Here is a 19,453-nt window from a genome sequence, read left to right as displayed (position 1 = left end):
TGTTTGCTATTTTTGTTTTGTTCCTTGACTGCGGACAAAAAAAGCAAGCGAGATAGCAGTCATTTCACAATTATTATGCATGCCAAACTCACTGCCATTACATTTGATTTCTCCCTTATCTCTTTCAATCATAATATGCTGATGGCTCTGCAGCTGGGAATGAAATTAGAGTTGTGAGCAGCAAACAAACAGCTCATGATGATTATTTGATGAACACTTTGAAACACACAGATACTGTATGATCTCTCTGCAGACTGAAGCAGAACATGTTTACTTTTGTTCTGTATCTCTTTTTTTATCTTTTGATTGGCACAGTGAGAGTTTTTCAGGTTTGTTATTGACCCAGTGCATGGGGGCGTATGGGAAAGCAGAGGGGAAGAGTTGCCTAGTGTGTGTGTGTGTGTGTGTGTGTGTGTGTGTGTGTGTGTGTGTGTGTGTGTGTGTGTGTGTGTGTGTGTGTGTGTGTGTGTGTGTGTGTGTGTGTGTGTGTGTGTGTGTGTGTGTGTGTGTGTGTGTGTGTGTGTGTGTGTGTGTGTGTGTGTACAGTATGTATTAAGTTGGATGGCTGCCATTAACCTCAAGCATCAGCACCTACTCATGCCTTTATGTTCTCCACTTCACTTGACATACAGTACATTCACTTTCAGTACCTTCACACAAATAGTAAATATTTAGCACTTATGGATACTTTCCTCACGTTAGAAGGATATAACAACTTGGGTAACACTTCATGCTGCTTATGTTTAAGAGGTTCTCTCCAAATAAAAAGCCTCTGCATGCAGACGAGAAATTTTCCATCTGAATTATTTCTAGGTATGTTTGACATTTCTTTTATGAAGCCTTGGGTATTTTACAAGGTAAGCATTCCCTGCACAAACACAGAGAGAGGACTTGCATCATGTGGCTAAAGCACAGTGCATGTTTTACACCCATTCTTAGTATTTATGGCATCTAAATCAAATGCATTCAAATAATCTTACAACAGTGCTTGAGTCTCGTGTTGATGTAAGAAAACAAACCGTCAAAAGTGGTTCTGTTTGAAGTTGGCTAAGACATTGTCAGTTTCTAAATGTCATACATCAGCATTCATTCATTTTTTAAGACATGTTTTACAAAGTTCTCATTTTAAAAAGGTCAGCTGGAACATGAATAGATCATTCCGAGGCTGTGTTCTCAACCAATGCCAACGAGTTAGCTTCAGATATGTTGTTTGGTTAGTTAGTTAGATATAGCTCCTGAAACTGTTTTTATTTAAAGAGGCCCTATTATGCTTTTGGGGGTTTTCCCTTTACTGAAGTGTGTTATATAGGTTTTTGTGCATGTAAATGGTCTGAAACGGCTAAAATCCTAAAGTTCCCTACAGTGTTTCTCTCCCACAACTCCTCCCCTGCCTGAAACACCTCCATTGAACTCCTTTGTTTACTTCCATAACATTGTTTCCCAGATAACTAATTGTGATTAATAAGCTATCGATGTAAACCTCCTCTATTCACTGATGAATATGAAGGCTTCATTTTATTTGGTTAGGAGCATGTTTCGTAGTTGATGATGCAACATTTTTATTCTGTTTAATCCTTAATTAGTCCTAAGAAGTTAACTTTCACCTTATCAGCATTTTAGTGTGTGCAGCTTTTCCTAACAGCGCTGGAAAGACATCACTTGACATTTATGGCACATACAGTTTATCCTGATTGTTTTTTTCTCCCACCTCTGCCCAAAATATTTCTTTTCCATTGAAAAGGTGGCGGACACCCATTTTCCAATTACAGATCTTGTCTTTTGGTTTTAATTGCTGACTGTCCTCTGGCGCTGTCGTGGATATTTTAATAACCTATAATTGCAGTGAAACAGAGAGCAGCAATAGAGAAGAGCCACGCTGCTTTTTTGACCCAGCATCCTTCACTGAGGTGTAATCTCGTAGAAACACAGAATCCAAGTTCTCACGAGCCACTGTGATTCATTCTCCCCTGGCATTAAAATAACAAACATTGTGTTTTGTTTGGGTTGTATTAGGTCAGCGGAGTAGAAAAAAAGGGATGGATCTTATGAGGGTTTTTCTATTTTACTTTTTCAAAGATCATACTTTGCTCTGCTTTAGGATGTCAACTGAAAAAAACATTTTGACATTGCAGACTGAAAACCATTAAAAACTGAATTAACTATCAAATAATCGTGAGTACACCATGTTAAATTGCAGCCACATTGCATTATTGCTCTTTTCACATCTGCCCAGATTGTTACTGATCACATAACTCTGCACAATCATGAACATACTACAGCGGCTCACTAAAATCCCTATCCTAATATGTGATCATTGTGTGTTTCCAGGTAGCCCTCCAGCCACAGGCACCGGCTCTTTGGTCATCTACCTGGAAGACTACAATGACAACGCCCCCTATGTGATACCGTCAGTAGCGCGGGTGTGTGAAGACGCCCATGACATGAATGTGGCTATAGTCGGAGGGCGGGACAAAGACCTGTACCCAAACGCCGCACCCTTCAAGATAGAGCTGGGAAAACAACCGGGCCTCGACAAAACATGGAAGGTTACCAGGGTCAACTGTGAGTACTTTATTTTGAAAGGAGATTTTGTTTGCTCTGAACTTTTTTTGACATCATAATAGAGTTTAATACCGGGAAAAATGTCACCTCATGGAAAATAACAGTCAGGGGTCTGTGAGCTACTTTTTCCTTACCTGTTATTAGACGGTCCTTATTTTTCTTCTCACCAAGAGCTTTGAGCATATTCTCACAGGGCTGCCAAAATCCACTCGGGGGGGTAGGGGGGGTAATGGAAAGATAAAATATACAAAGAACAAGAAGGAATGAGAAACAATAGAGGAAGAAAAGTCAATTGCAAGAGCATTCAAGTGTCCGTTCACCTCAGTACAATATTTTTTTATAAAATAAGTCTATTGAGATTTTATCAAGTAATCTCAATTTTGAATCACTTTAATTGACTATTTAAATGTCTTGCTAATTTTCTACTTCTACTCCACTACATATCGAAGGAAATATTGTACTTTTTACTCCAGAACAAATATTTGACAGATTAATAACTAGTTACATGGCAAGTTAAGATTTTTAAGAACAAAAAAAGTGATTAATTATTTAAGATGATTTCAGATTAAACTACCCAACGTGACACAAAGCAGTTAAAATGTGAAGTACCTCTACCAGCTGACACTCTAAAATGTATCCTCGATGAAAAAGCATCAGTAATAATATTTCAATAATGTACAGTATGTCATAATAAAAGCTTCTTTACAGGAAAGTGCTTTCACTTTAATAATCTAAGTGCATTGTGAATGTAAAATGTTTGTACTATTCCTAAAAGAAGTAAGTAAGAACTATTTGTACTCAATTATAACATCTGGGTTCTTACTCAACAACTAGTGCCGTTTGAACTGGTGCGGATAACATGACAAAGATGAAGAGAAAAATAATAACAGGATGGAAGGATGAGGAGGAGGATAGACGAACAAGCAAGACATTGATTCAGGGTTGCATGACTGGCAGCGCAGTATGTGTGTTTGAGTGACAGAGCAGAGCTGAAACCTGCCCAGAGGTATTAGCTGTGACTGACAGCAGGAGAGGGAGGTACAGACACTCCTCAATCACCACCGCTGGAAGAGACAGATAGAGCCCGCTCCACTGAAATGGACTGGCACTGCGCTCGTCTCCACTGTGTGTGTGTGTGTGTGTGTGTGTGTGTGTGTGTGTGTGTGTGTGTGTGTGTGTGTGTGTGTGTGTGTGTGTGTGTGTGTGTGTGTGTGTGTGTGTGTGTGTGTGTGTGTGTGTGTGTGTGTGTGTGTGTGAAACCACAGGTAGGAGACCTGGTACGGGTTCATACCTCATCACCATACATCTGTATAGATTAAACTGTTTCTTGTCCTGCAACATCTAGTTTTGCTCCTCCTTACTACAAATGTTTGGTTTGGAATCACTCCTTTTACCCAAACAGTTTAGTGTTGGACCATTACAGCAATTATGATTTACTTGAACTATCCTTGAGTATTTCCATTTGAGGCTAATATATACTTCTTCTCCACCACAATATAAATAATTTTGCCTCATAAAATAATAATCAACCTGACTTTATTATGTATTATTATAGGCTAACATTAAACTTTATTGATGCCTTGGTCAAATGCAAACCAAAAGCTTTGTATCAACCAGCTGCAGCATTTAAGCAATTGAAACATCAATTCATCATAAATATAATCTGATCAGATTATATATAATATTCTGAAATTGGCCATTATTTTTTAAAAAATCTCAATGTTTGGTTCTTATTAGCAATTAGTATGTAATGATGCTTATGCTTTTGTAATTTTCCTCAAGCAAAATGTTAAATTCAAGACTTATTCACTGTGGTATCGCTTTTACCTAACGTAAACATCTTTGTGGAGTACTTTGTCCACTTTTCATTTGAAATGATAATGTTACACAGTTTAAACAACATATGGGTGAATGATTGAAGGAATAGTTTGACATATTGAAGGATGCTCTTATTTACGTTCTTCAGCCTAGAGTTAAATTAGAAAGTTGATACCACTGTCCGTCTGTATGATAAAAATGAAGTTAATCACACCAACCAGGTAACAAAATCTCTAAAGATCCCTAATTAACACGTTACATCTATATTCCATTGTTTGATCCAAAAAATAAGCCCCCCCTTGAGGTGACAAATCAACAACCTTCAAAGACACTTCCAATAATGTGTCACCCTCCTGTACAGTGTTTGTTATCACCTTGGATTTGATGGTGCATGTGGCTGCACAAATGTGAGATTAACAGAGAAGCACAATTCCATGATCACACAACATGGGAACACAACTGTAAATGTGATTAAACTATCTACGATAAATATAGCAAGTGATTTGATAGTTCATGCTTATCTGGGCTGGTATCTACATCTCACAGGAGCCTGTTGTATCAAAGTACACCGAGCAAGAGACTCGTGAAATGTTTACTGCTGCCTTGCGAGCGCACAGTCAGACAATGTAAAAGTTCTAATTAAATTCAAAACTGAAAGTCACCTTACCTGGCCAGACGAGTGAAATGCGCAGTTTTGCAAATTATGACACATTTCAACACAAAGTAAAAAAAGGCTCCAGCGTTTTCTTTTGTGACTCTTAAAGATGTGTCAAGTGTGATGCAACAAAATGTAACAATCTCACACAACTTAAGTTGTGCCAATTTTTGTCGCTGCAGTTGTCAGAAAAGGGTTAGCAGACGCATAAGGGCCGCATAAGTTTTGTATATATTTAGTTCTGCCTTGCAAAATGGCATGCTCTTAAATACAGAATAGATGGACAAAAGACAGGATGAGGGATTATTATACATCTGCTTTATTCAACCTCACTCTTCTTCTGTGTGTCCCCCACAGCCACACACTCCCAAATCATGCTCTTGCACAGTCTGAAGAAAGCCAATTACCAGCTCCCGTTGCTCATCACTGACTCGGGGGTGCCCCCCTTGTCCAACAACACAGAGGTCAAAGTTCAAGTGTGCGTCTGCAAGAAGAACAAGATGCACTGCAGCTCTGCCCACTCCCACTGCGCCAGCCTTCTCGTGCTGCTAGCGACACTCCTGCTCGCCCTACTCTGTAAGTAACCACACTGATTAAATGAGAACTGAAAATGGTGGGCCCTATTATGCTCATCTTCAGGTTTATATTTGTATATTGTGCCTCTACTGTGATATGTGTACATGCTTTAATGTTCAGAAAGGTTGTTTTTTTTATCTAATACTGCCTGTGCTGCAGCACCTCTTCTCACCCCCAGTCTGAAACCAGAGCCCAGTCTGCTTTGATTGGTTAGCTCGCTGGCTTTGTTGTGATTGGTCAACCACTTAGAGATGTCCTTCCCCTTAGAGAGAAACTCCCTCTGGAGGACACGTTGGGATTTTAACCTCTGCAGACCATTTACCTGCACAAAAAACTACCCAAAACACTACAGGAAAGTAAAAATACCAAAAAGCATAATAGGGCCTCTTTAAAAAGGGATTGTGCTTAGTCATTATGGTATGTTACTTCCAGTTTATCATTTGGCGAGAAATCATTACAGACATGATGTCAAATAGTAATGACTTTATGTGTTTATATAATAGGGTAGCATTTCAATAAAGTGCTCTGAAAGGGAATTCAGGCATTTGGCCATTTCGCTTGTTGCATCCAAGTTGCAAAAGTATGCGTTCACTTTCCTCTTTTTTTTTTCTTCCCACCATGCCTCGGGCCCTCCCCATGAAGACAAACTTGAAGTTACTCCAAATATATCAATTTAAGCCATTAGCGATAGCATGAATAATTCAGCCCCCCCCATTCAGAACACAGACGTAATGGAGGACATCCAACAGCTAGTTTTTGGAAAGAAAGATAATTTGCAACTTTAAGTCACCCAGATCCGGGCTTGGTTCTCTGTAGTTTGCAGTCGGGCTCTCCGTATGCCGCAGGCAGGGTACAGCGGGAGGGATACTGATAGTAAGGAGAAGAAAAAGAGGAGTATTAACAATAGGGTAAAAGAAAATTTGAGATGACTGGAAAAGGCTAAATTAGATTTAAGGCCTAAAGCTGGCGCATTCGTAATTTGAACACTTTTTTTTCCCGCTGATTTGTGTTTGACTGTGAGATGTTCATTGAAGATTATCATCAAAATCACAGTCTCTCTTTCATACCATGTCTTTTTGTTCTATTGATCTTAATGTCTTTTTCCTGCCTCTCTCAAGTCCAGTTGATCACTCCTGCTTGCATATTCTGTCTGTTTCCTGTCTCTCATCCCTCGGCTCTCTCTGTTGCTGTTTCCCCTCCCCTGAACCACTTCTCCCACTCATATGCTTTCTCTCTACTTAGCACTCTTCACTCCCCATAATTCTTTGCTTACAGGCAGAATCTCTTCAGCTCATCTTCTCATTTTCTCTAATATCTTTGCATCACGGCATCCAGCATTTCCCATCGATCTTCCTCCGGCTATGGATCAACCTGTCTATTGGTGCATATATTTTCTTCAAACTCTCATTCATAGCAGATGAATATGCTGTGTATGTGAAGATTTGTTTGAACATCCTGTTTCCTCATGATGCAGTTAGAACACTTCAACTTCTGTTAAAAACTCACAATTCACAGGACTAGAATTAACCTGACAATGCTTGGCAGGCTACAGCGAAAGCCACGACGTTGACGGAGCATTAGTCGCGGTTCCACTGCAACACACTAATCATGAGCGTAAGGCGATGCTGCGTCAGCATTAGCGGGCGGGCAATTACTTCTCGGGAAAGTTTCATAGCAGAGATCCTGAGAGCCCGCCAGCTGGAACAGTGTGTTAGCTTTTTCAAGCTCTCCTTCATTTAGAAATATGTTGTTATCTGCTGTTTCCATGGGAGCAGCCGCTGCGTCTGTACTAAAAAGCATGATAATTGGGTGACATGCCAGGATGACATTAGGAAAGTCTTCTCCGCAAAGATGTCCTTTGACTCTGAACGACAGTAGCATTCATTACCCCACTGTAAACAGTTCGGTGATAGACGGTGGCATTCATTAGCCAAATAGCTGCTCCAGGTGACACATCCTCGGGGTGCCGGGTTCCGTGCCCGTGTTCGTGTCCATTCATTTGGACGGAAGCATGTTTGCATAGTCAGAACAGACGTTTGTAACCCTGGAGCTGCAGGCTGGAGTACAGAGAAGTAACAAGGTTGCTGTGTGTGTGTGCGTGTCTCCATTGGGAATCTCAGATAGCATTGCAGCTGGGAACAGAGGTTCCACCGATTCAGACGCAGAACATGTTTCAACACACACACACAACACACACACACACACACACACACACACACACACGCACACACACGCACAGGCGCCCAGAGAGATGACTCCTGCTCGAGCTCATCACACAGACCTGTGCTGGGGGACAGATAGAGGAGACTGATCACTGCAGTGTATAGTCAGATAGTCTGACAGAGAGGCAGAGAGGATCCTGTTTCAATTCCCTTATCTCCACACTGAACTCTGACCCTGCAGGAGAGAGATGAGGGGAAGGAAAATGGAAAGAGCCAGAGGGGAAGGAATGGGGAAAAGAGACGAGAATAAAGGTGTGGAGATTAAACTCTTCTGTTTTGTTCTGTTTTTGCCCACCAGGCTGCGGGCGTATGCACGGCCACGCAGCAGTACAGTTTTCTACATTTGTCTGGCTCCTCACGTCTCTATCTCTCTTACCTTATGCTACCTCTATTATGGCTTTCTCTCTCCCTTGAGTCCCCATCACTGCCTATTAAACATCAAGTGCATCTGCAAAAGATAGCATCACGTAAAGTAACCCATGTTAATGACGTTTCTAATCAATATATTGAGATTTCATTTATTCATTTTCACTGTTAATAGATTTAATTTTTACCCCAGATATCTTCTTCTGGCAACGCATCATTACTAAATATAACACCTCGTCAGTTTTCCATTTGAACAGCAGTTGGAAGAAACTAGCAAAGTACATTCACAAGTACCGGTATTGTACTACGATACAATTCTGAGGTACTTGTTTACCTGAGTATTTTAAGTTTATGCTGCTTTATATTTCTACTCCACTACATCCATTTGATACCTTTTGTTACTTTTTTAGATCTGGAGCATTAGCTAATCAATTATCATGTCAACTATATCATACAATGATAGAATTAATCTGAGGCAGACCGGTAGTCTATAGAGCAACTCAAATTTACCAGTTGTGATGAACACATTAATGCATCAATAATAATAATCATGTAATTAAATGTATACGATTCTGAAATGAACCTGTTACGCAGAACAAGTACTTTAACTGTTAGGACTTAAAGTGTGTTGTAATGGCAATACTTAACTACTTTGGAAGTAAGTTGGATTTTTGAGTGCAGGACTTTTAATTGTAACAGAGTATTTGTGCAGTTTAATATTTTTACTTTAAATTAACTAAAAACACGGAGTCATGCTACTGGTTGAAAAAGCATCTGCAAAAGCAACCAATGGAATTACTTTGTCTCCGAATGAAGCTCAAACAAATGTTACATCTACGGTATGCGTTGAACTCATTCTGATATGAGCAAACCTTTGCTAGACAAGAGAACTAAAATACAACCATACTGAAAAAGGTACTTCGCATACAGCTATTATTTGAACAGAAGATGTTGTATTCTGTACTGCATTGCCTCATCTGCAGGTAAAGGCTACCACGCATGGCAACGGTGCCAAGCTAACTTAAACAGGGGGGAAACATTAAACCAGAGCCTACAGTACATCCAGCATGAGTTATGATGTAAGTCCCCTGTGTCTCAGTCCATGTTTTTCTGTTCAGAATAATGATGTCACAACTCCTGCATGGAAAAAGCAATCCTGAATGTAATTATAATTCCTCTGCAAACCAAATTAGATGTATACTTACTGAATATTTTCAAAACGAGACAGGGAGGTTCTTTGTTCTCTCTGTCTGAGACGTTTAGTTGTGTAACACAAGACAACAACAACAGTTGTGCTGTGCGTCCTCTGTTTAAAACTCTGCGGAGGTCATGTAATCTCAAATCTCTGCAGTTAGTATTTTGTGTGCATTAGTGATGGACTCAAAGTGATGTTTTCCTGTGTATCCAAGTGTTGATGCGAGATGGTAGAGAGAAAATGACTTCAAGTACTTCAATTCCATATTCCGTCAGAAAATGTCAAAAACAACCAAAGCGATTCACATTGGTGTATTTTTGACGAACTCAAACAAGACAGTGTGGGGCTAAATTAATCTCCATACAACGGCATTGAATCAAGATCATACCTCCCCCACTAACATAATTTATCAGGGTGTGTGGTCCTGTAGTAATTTGAACGGTGTGTGGGTTGTGACGCTTGCATGTTAATATGTTGTGGATCAGTACTTGCTATCAGTCTGATCTCACCTTATCCGAACCTCAAAGATCCGCACTATTCCCAACGGCTCCTCCAGCAGTGCTCAGTTCAGCGACACCAAAAGCAGAGCCACATCCTCACTGGCTTTCACCGTCATAGCTCTCAGCCCTTTAACACTCCACTGGGGTTGTTTTCAGACCCTTAAATAATGTAGGTAACCCTGCAGGACAGAGAGGGACGGCAAGCGTGTGCCTGTGTGTGCAGACTGCCAACATATACTGTGTCTTCTAATGCTTACGAGACCTTTGTTTGCAGTTGCAGGATTGCCGGCTAAATCCTCCGTTTGCAAGGGGCCTACTTTCTCTCCCGTCCATTGTGAGCTTTTCTTTTGTGATAAATGTGACTCTCACACACATATATATTTATACACCATAGATTACCATAAAGTAGGGAACAATTAGGGTATTATCCTACATTTCTGGAGGAGAGGGACATGCTTGCGGATACAGAACGCCAAATCACACACACACACACACACACACACACACACACACACACACACACACACACACACACACACACACACACACACACACACACACACACACACACACACACACACACAAACACACTCAGATTGAGGGTGTTAGTCCGTGGGAAAGCCTCCATTGTTCACCTGTGATAAGACTTCCTAATTGGACAAATTAAGTGCAGTCAATACTTGCTCTCATAGGCTGTGGATGCACACAAAAAGGACATCTACGCATAAGAATGATTCCTAATTTTAGAAGTAATAACAAGCAGTAATGGTCCGCTCTCACGACAACACAGATGACCACACTGCCCCCTATCAGTACACATAGGAACTGTTCTCATGCACCATCTTCTCGCATCAGCCTCACTGTTGCTCAAAATGAATTTCCCAAAGGTTAATATGTGTGTCAGGAGGCAATAACACATTGGATAGTACTTTAAATAATGTGTGTTTTTTACCTATAGGTGGTGTGGACACTGTTATTGACCAAAGTAACTGTGTGTGAATGTGTCTAATTGTGGATGAGAAATAAGATGATCATGTAAAAAAAAAAAAAAAACCTCCAGGGAAGCAGATGCTGATGCTCTTACCCATATTACGCTTGCTTTCATAGACGCACATATTCCCATTTCATCCCACTCTGCTGCAATTCACCCCTGCACATGCTCCATTTAGGAAGGTCTATGAGCTCAAACCGCTTGCTGAAATCTCTCCCATTGCAGGATTACGGACTTCAGCTGCAGATTTGTCACTAGTTGTAATGCACTGCAGAGAACTGCTTCTCTCCGTGTTTCCATGTAATTTCAGCAAGAGTAATAATGTAATTCCAAGAGTAAAGGAGAGAGAGAGTGAGAGGGCGGAGTAAAAACAAAGCATTTACCATTAAATACAACAAACAGCTCCCAGCACAGATGCCACTAATTTACCTCCATCCTCTGGGGGGTTTTAGTCCACACTATTCCTCTTCGCTGATCCCTCGCTTCGCTCTGACAGCCACTTTTCCTCTTGCTTCTCCAGCTCTACACTAATCCCCTCCCAGCTATAGAGACAGGATGTTTAGGGGCTTATTTACTCTTGTAAAAATATGGCTTTTTTTTACAGCTTGCTTTGAAGACACCTAAGCTCAGATTGATGTGTGCATTGGATGGGTTGTTTCTGCTTTCAGATCAAGCTGTCAAGGGTTATTGATATCTAACTGTGATATGAACCTCAATGAGGTGAATCGTTTCTTAAGTCAAAAGCTTTTAAGCAAAGAAGCTATCACTCTATGGACGTTATAAAGTCAAAGGGATAAGCAATTTAAACTTTTTCAACTAGTTCACACTGGGTAAAGGCTTTAATCTGATTCAGAAATATAAAATCCTGTTGCCAATTTTTGGGAACTACTGATATTTAAGTCTAACCTTTTGAAGGAGGCTTTTTTTTAATGCTTTTTATTGAATTTCCCTTTCATGTATTGTGTTCTTTATTTTTTGGAAGAGTTTCTAGAGACAAGTTTATGAATCTACATTCAGTCGGGCAATGTAGAAATAGATGGCTGTGTAGCTGTTGAACACAGAACATTCTCAGTTTTGATATTTAGACAGAAGTCAAAATTAACATTCACTCTATTTGTGTACAATTAACATGTTCCAGGCAAGTTTCCATTTAATTGAATTTCACCAGCTAATGAGATTTTTGGGTTGTCACATGTCAACATTTCCACTGTGAAAAACTTCTATTAAACTCCACTAATCTTTGCCTCCAGTTTTGCTCATTTAAATGATTTTGTGACAACAATTCCCATAATCCTCGGGGCAGAAAAAGCTCATCAAGCAGCTAAATATGTGATCCAAAAGAAAAAGGAGGGTTAGTTCACCATCCAAAATAAAAAACATTGTATATGAAATATGTTGAATTGTTCAAATGTAATGTATTTAACATTACATTTGAACAATTCAACATATTTCGAAATCTTTTGAAATGCTTCCCATTTTCTTACATCAGTATAACAATAAAATGTCACCTGTCTTTGTATTTACTTTGCCATCCCAACAAAAAAGTGACTTTTCGGATTTCAGATAATCAATATTTTATCTGTGTCAACTGCTGTTTCTTTCCACCTAATAAAGGGCAGTCCCAAAGTTGAGGCTGGGATATCGGTTGTTCAAGTTGCCATTGCACAACATAAACTATTTTGAGGTATTACAAATATATAATTTAAACTCCCAAAAGCAAAATGTCTTACATATCAGACGGAGTTATATTTCAAACCAAAACAAGACACAAACAAACTCACCAAACCATATTGTAAATACAGACAGACAGACAGACAGACAGACAGACAGACAGACAGACAGACAGACAGACAGACAGACAGACAGACAGACACACAGACAGACACACACACACACACACACACACACACACACACAGACACACACACACACACAACATGTGAACGAATGCATGATCGCGTGTTGTATTTAATAATGTGAAATTCAATGGAGAATTAAATCTATACTTAACCTTAGCATACAAAGTCTAGTCAAAAACACATTTCTGTGATCTGTTCTTCAATTGTTTATGGTAGCACTAACACATTCATTACATTTTGGGTTGGTAGGCCTCATTAACTTCTATTATAGTCAGCGTTACCCTGACAGATTCCCTGTCCTCTCCTGTAATGTTTCTTCTTCATGCTGCAATGCCGCTGTTTCCTGTCTAGCAGCTGTGACATACCTGAGCTAATCAACTGTCACCCTTTTCTCCTCTCAGCAATTAGAAAGGCTGGAAAACGGTAACTGTTCTCTCCAGTGTCCTATTTGATTCTTCCTCGCCTCCCGCAGCTTGTTAAATTTACATTTTACGCATTAGGCTGGCGCTGTTACCCAGAGAGACATACATTAAGTGGAGACGTAAGCTCAGTGTACATCAGTGAAGCTCTGTGATTCTCCATCAGGTCATTCATATAGAGTTTGAGGCGAAATGTATTCCTTTCTGTCTGGAGTCGTGAAATGGAAATAGGCTCATTTTTTCTAGCATAGGAAGCTGTTTTACACAAAGTGTTGGAACAGAAGATTGACAGAAAAGATTGGTTATATATAAACTTTAGCTTGTTTATGCTGTATATACTTTTCCCAGGAAGAAGATGAGCGAATATTATGTTAGTACTGTGAATGTCACCCTCATTCAAAAGTCGGTATGTGTGTGCATCCATGTTTGAGAGTTTTATATAGATCAAAAACCACAGCGACTGGCACACACACAAGAAAGGTATGATTGCCAGAATCATGTTATATATTTGTGCTTTGATTCTTCTACAGGAGCACAGTGGGATATTGCAGCTAATTCCGCTAGCCGTAACATAACGTGACTCATTTATAACTCAGCCAACCTCGGGTAGAGTGATTACATTTTGTTCATCCCTATCCTTCCCGCTTCCTCTTCTTCCTCAATAATTTTCCCTTTCATCTGTTCCTGACCTATAAGTTCATAGCCTGTACCTCCGCGGGAGCTGAGGTGAATTGATTCAGCAATGTTTTTCATGTCAAGGCCATGACTTTTTTCCTTGAAATGGGGAGAATTGCTTCTTTTTCATAACCAGTTCTGCATGTGAGGTGAAGCAGGGCTGCTACTGTAGAGTCTCATTAGATTTGCAAAAACCAATATCTGAGTCTCCAGTGCCTCTGAGTGTTTTTCGACTTTTATTTCCTTTTTTGGGGAACACTTAGTCCTGAGCGTTATTAAAGGGAGGCATTGGGAGAGAAACAATGGAGAAAGAAAAATCAATTGACACCCCCTCCAAGCACCCACCCCCACCCCTCTTTTTCCATACCCTCCATCCTATTAGATATTCACCCCCTTTCAGGCATGCTTCGATCCCTTTCAGAATTTTTGTACACTCCAATTCATTTTAGAATGTCTGGAAAAATTATAGTTCACATTCCTCAAGACCGCTCCCTAATCTTATTGAAAGAGAGAGAGAGAGGCAGATGTGGAGGAGGATAGAGATAGGAAGACTTATTGGCATGTCAACAGTCGAAACGCATGACGGCTCTGTCTGACTGATACTGACTGCCAACTTATTAAACAAAGCACACAAGAGCTGTGACCTCCACTGTAGGAGTAACAGTGCAACCCACTCATGTGTTCACAATGGAAACCCTGAGAGTATAATGCAAGAGTAAACCCTTTAGAAACAAACACTGGCTATGACAAATTGCCACCTCCAAATTGCTTGTTTTACACAACATTTTGCTAGATTAGCAGTAAAAGGCAAGGCTTAAAGGTAAGCCTGTTAAGTAAGGCGGCGTGGTACACCTGATCCCTTCTTCGCAGTACCCACTGCATCTGTGAACTGAAGAGTTATACTAACAGTGTACTTCATCACAGTCACAGTCATTAGCAGATACGGTGGTACTGAAGCGGTGCCTTTCTTTACTACATAATTGACTTTAATTTCCACATATTACATGTGTCTCTCAGGAATGATCCTGTAAAGGTTGCTGAAATGTATAGATATCTTACATATGTATATTTTCTTACACATTTAGATAAAATCCCATGTCAAATTGTAATAAAAGGATACCGTTGCAAGCTTTGAAATTGTAATGAGAAAAGGAAGAAGAAGCAGACCCTTTATTTATCCCCGTTTTCACTGTTAGTTGTTGCAGAGGAAATACACACACATACATAGTAGGTCTGAATACATTACCATAGATAGATACATATTCAAACACGTGCAAACAGGCTGACAAGGTTTTTCCTGCGCCATGGTTGGGGGTTCGGTGCCTTTAGTCGAGGGCAGCTTGGCAGTGCCCAGGAGGTGAACTCTCCAGTTACCAATCCACATTTATTATTTTGGTCTGATCGGGACATGAACTGGTGACCCTTTGGTTCCCAAGCCAAATCTCTGCAAACTGAGCCACTACCCAAACCATTGGACCTGGGCCTTAGCCGTGATAGTACCGTATCCTAACCACCCTTTCATAAAGTGCATAAAACCCTTTCTAAGTTTTAAAACCCCTACATAGATTCCAACCTATTAGTTTGCAACATTATAATTACAAAACATTTCTTAGCTAGTAAAACAAGGGGAGTAGTCGCTAAGAAACCTCTGTAGCAATGTCCAATCATAACCACCAAATAATCAAAACAGGGAGTCAACGCATGCCTCTCAAAAGCTGTTACATTACTTCCATTTCAAACTTGGCCATAAGGTAACAGTATAGAATACAATCAGATTCCGAGGGGTCTAATTTATTAGTTTATGGTAACTTTGTTTTACACATATAAATGATGAAGAAGTTATCTTGTTTCAGAGCTAGTACTAAATGCTAATCTAACCGATCTTTTAAATCATCACATCATTGGCTTTGTCTTAGATTGAAGAGCTTTGTTGGGGTTTTTGAGAAATGTAAATTAAAATGTGATGTTCTGTTGACACAATTTGTTTTGCTCTTCATGCAAAACAAGGGTTATTAGCGCATAACGTGGCTTTGTCTGTTTATTAAGTTAGCCATGTACAAAACACCTTAAAACATCTACACATCTAGGATATAAAGTGATAAATAATGTCTATGTAAGAACTTATTTGACAGACATAGAGTGAAACCATTTAGTACAGTAAATCTGCAACCCAGAGTATCTGATTGTTGTCTCACACCATTCAATACTTCAACGTAAATTGTGTTTTTTTTTACTAAACAACATTCTGTATCACTTTATCATAGCAGATAATGCGTATTTTAGATTAGGCTTTTTTTGCTCATTGAGGACTTAATCCTTTTTGTTTATGTAATCCTTAATAGAAAAATGTATTGGCAGAAAATATGTGCAACGTGTCCGATAAAAAGTTCACAACAGAATGAGTGAGCTGAATTTCCCAAGTGCACTTATGAAGTGTGTGGTTAATGTGAATTGGTCATATACAAAGTGCAATTTGAATTTAGTAGAAGCAAGGTGACCTCTTTCTGAACTTACAGTGAACAGTGTGGTAGCAACTGGACCTGCGTATGTAATAATTTCAATATTTTTCAATTTAGTGTGCCTGCTTGACTCCTACTCCTTCCTAAAGTGGAATTTAAGGACACTGTAGATGTCCAGAGTGCCATATCAAACCCAGTCACATCAGACAAAATATTAAAAAGGAGACAGGGAAAGAAAAAGAGGAGAGCCAATGACCAAAATGACGAAGAGTGAGAAGGGTTTCTGTCGAATGCTCAGCCATCTCCAACTATGACAGAAATAGGGAACAGACTTGGAGGAGATGGCTGGCAGAGAGGCAATCAATAAGCTCTCACATTTCATACTGCACTGTGAGGGTGTGTGTGCGTTTGCCTGCAGCTGTGTGTGTTTACAGGCATGCGTGTGTGTTTGTTCGTATCCAATTTTGAACCAGCTCGTTGTGAGCAATTCTTCCAGACTGATGAGACAAACTGTCACATTAGGAACATACCCTACCCTTTTCTTTTTGGATTAATTCAAACACTATCCCAAGGAAAAACACAGCATCAGTCCAAATTAACAAATGTTCTGTGATGGTTTCAAGCTCACAGGTTCTCGTAAAAGATTGTGTTGTGCGAATCAAAACAAGAGGAGAGCTCAGTCCAGGCTAATTTGTTGAACACATGGCCATATTTTCTACTTCCAAACAGTACTCAGCACCATGAGCTGTATTCATTTCCAAGAAACAAGTATTCTATGAGTACACGTCAGCAGCAAATTAATCTCCACTGCAGTCGCTCCAGAAAGTGTGTTGTGATGACATGATAAATCAAAAGCTTGGTGCACTTCTCCGCACTTTAAAGTTTGTAGTGTTAAAGCTTGTTTTCAGCCGTATCGATCCAATTGTCCAGGAAGTTGAGGAAGGTACAGGTGGAACACAGTTGCAGGATGGACTCTCACATTAAAGTCATTTACTTTGTTATTACAGCCTGAAGGTGGACCAAGAGTGAACAATTATAACTTCTCTGTTCTTTCCTTATGGAATCTTCAATGATGCGATACCATCACCTGTCCTGTGTAATTGATTGCAATTGATCTGGTTCAATGATGACCTTTAATTTACAGTATCTCCTTTTTTTCTCCTCTCTTTTCCCACCTCCTCTTTTCTTGTATCCTCTCAACTCCCCCACCCCCCTTCTCCTCTGCCTTTAAATCCCCTCTCCCTCCAGGCCTGTAGATTCTGCTGAAACCTCCCGTAGTCCTTTTTGCAACACTGAAAAGCAACTACGTATCTCCCCCTACGCAACCCAGGCTTAGGAGAGCAGAAGAAGAAGACGAAAAAGAAGATGAAGAAGCGAGAAGGAGTCTTCTCACCGGGACAAATCAAACAAGAAAACACACACAATCCCCAGTGGCCCAACTGCTGTATAACACCACTCTGCGTTTTTTACCAGTCTCTCACTTATCCTCTCGCCACTCTCGTCTCCTTCTCTTCATCTTTACTTTCCATGTGTCCTTCCGCACTTCAGTGTTCTCTCATCTCATTGCCTCATTTTTTCCTTATTCCATTTGAGGTATCTCACTATATCGTATATCACACCTTTTCCTTCCTCCACCATCGAGGTTGCTTTTACTGTTTTCATTGTTTTCCTTTTTGGCAGCACACCATTACACTGACAGACAACATTTGGTGTTAGCAGTGTTCATGGCAACATGCCACATCCATAGGAGATACTTGAAACAACATGTATATTGATATTGTAACAAAACTAAAGCTATAAATCAATTGCGTATTGGACCTCACCTTAAACCTCTGGTTTCCCGCAGTTAATCCAAAAAGTCCTTCTTTTTTTTCCTCCTTCAACCTTTTTCCTCACATAGCTACCCTACTTTCTTTTCCCCCCTGCTCCATCCTTCCTTTTCTCATCCTCCTCATGCATATACATAATCCCCCTATCAATCTGCCTCTCCTTCCCTGTCTCCCCCGTGTCTCTATCGACCTCTCTCTGACTCTCGGCGGGGCCAGGGAACACTGCGAAGGCTGAGCTACTGTCCTGGTCGGAGAAGAGCATTGACTTTTTGATGTGTTCTTTTCTTTTCTTGTCACAGACTGTGTTTGATCTTGTTTCGCTCTTTAAGTGGAGAGAACAAAGCCTGTTTCTTTGTCTGCAGTGGTTGTGGTCTTTTAGGACAAGGTGGTAGCCATAAGCCTTCAAAGTCAGAAACTCTCTGGAGTCCTTTCTTCGATTTGCTTCTGTTTTTATTGCATTAGTTGTCATGGAGTGGAAAACAGTATATCTTTATAGTAACGGTGTAAACCTTAAAAAAAAAGTACTATTATATAAATATTTTATTTTTTACCATTGTATAAATATACAGTATTGATTAACTTAAGTACTTTGATTGCAAGTTCTTTTGTCACCCACACAGTGAGTAAATAAAAAAGAGGAAAACCTTTTTTCTGTGAATTTTAGGCACTATTTCTAATGCTATTGATGTGTTGACTATTTTACTGTAACATCTTTTTATGTTTTATTTTTTATAATTTTGAATTTGTAATTGCAGAATCAGGAGTCTTGTTTTGATGGCTGCCATGTGTTTAGGTTTGAGTTTTTCCCCCGTCGATTCTGCCCTCTCCTGTTCTCTCTCCATCCGTCATTACAAATCACCAGAAGATGTGTAAGAAGAAAAAAAAAGAATGTGGTTTTGGTGGATAGTTTTTTGCTTTTTTTCTCTTGCGCTCATCAAAAGAACGTAGCGTGTGGGGTTTTGCGGAAGAAAACCTTAAAGTAAAAGATGACATTTTGAATGAGTTACGTCTGTCTTTTGCACTAATTTAATAAAGCCGTTACTGAAAATTCCCACAATGCTGTTTTTTTAAATTGTGTTTACTCTATTACTTTTTGATCTGTAGTGAAAGAAGCTGTGGGCATGTTAACAACATGTGTTAGCAGTTATATATGTCATAGACCTTTTTGCATTCATCAGTCAATTTCACTTAAAAAAAATAGTTTGATATTAAAAGAATATATACTAATTGTACTTTTGTACTAGAATTAAATAAGATATTAACTAATGTCTTCAACTGTTATATACTAAGCTACAACCAGTATAAGGTTAGCTTAACTTAACATAAG

General features: G+C 39.7%; 1 protein-coding gene across 1 annotated transcript in view; it reads left to right on the top strand.

Moving 5' to 3' along the window:
- Positions 1-19,215, top strand: part of cdh13 (cadherin 13, H-cadherin (heart)) — a 311,007-nt gene extending 291,792 nt beyond the window's left edge. Inside the window, exons 13-15 of the mRNA XM_063903445.1 lie at positions 2,329-2,562; positions 5,393-5,611; positions 17,546-19,215. Of these exons, the coding sequence (XP_063759515.1) occupies positions 2,329-2,562; positions 5,393-5,611; positions 17,546-17,553 (461 nt within the window). The 3' untranslated portion in view covers positions 17,554-19,215. The remainder of the gene's footprint in view (positions 1-2,328; positions 2,563-5,392; positions 5,612-17,545) is intronic.
- The last annotated feature ends 238 nt before the right edge of the window (positions 19,216-19,453 follow it).

This window comes from Eleginops maclovinus, chromosome 2, assembly GCF_036324505.1.
Source record: "Eleginops maclovinus isolate JMC-PN-2008 ecotype Puerto Natales chromosome 2, JC_Emac_rtc_rv5, whole genome shotgun sequence".
NCBI lineage: Eukaryota > Metazoa > Chordata > Actinopteri > Perciformes > Eleginopidae > Eleginops > Eleginops maclovinus.
This window is presented reverse-complemented; position numbering and strand designations above follow the sequence as displayed.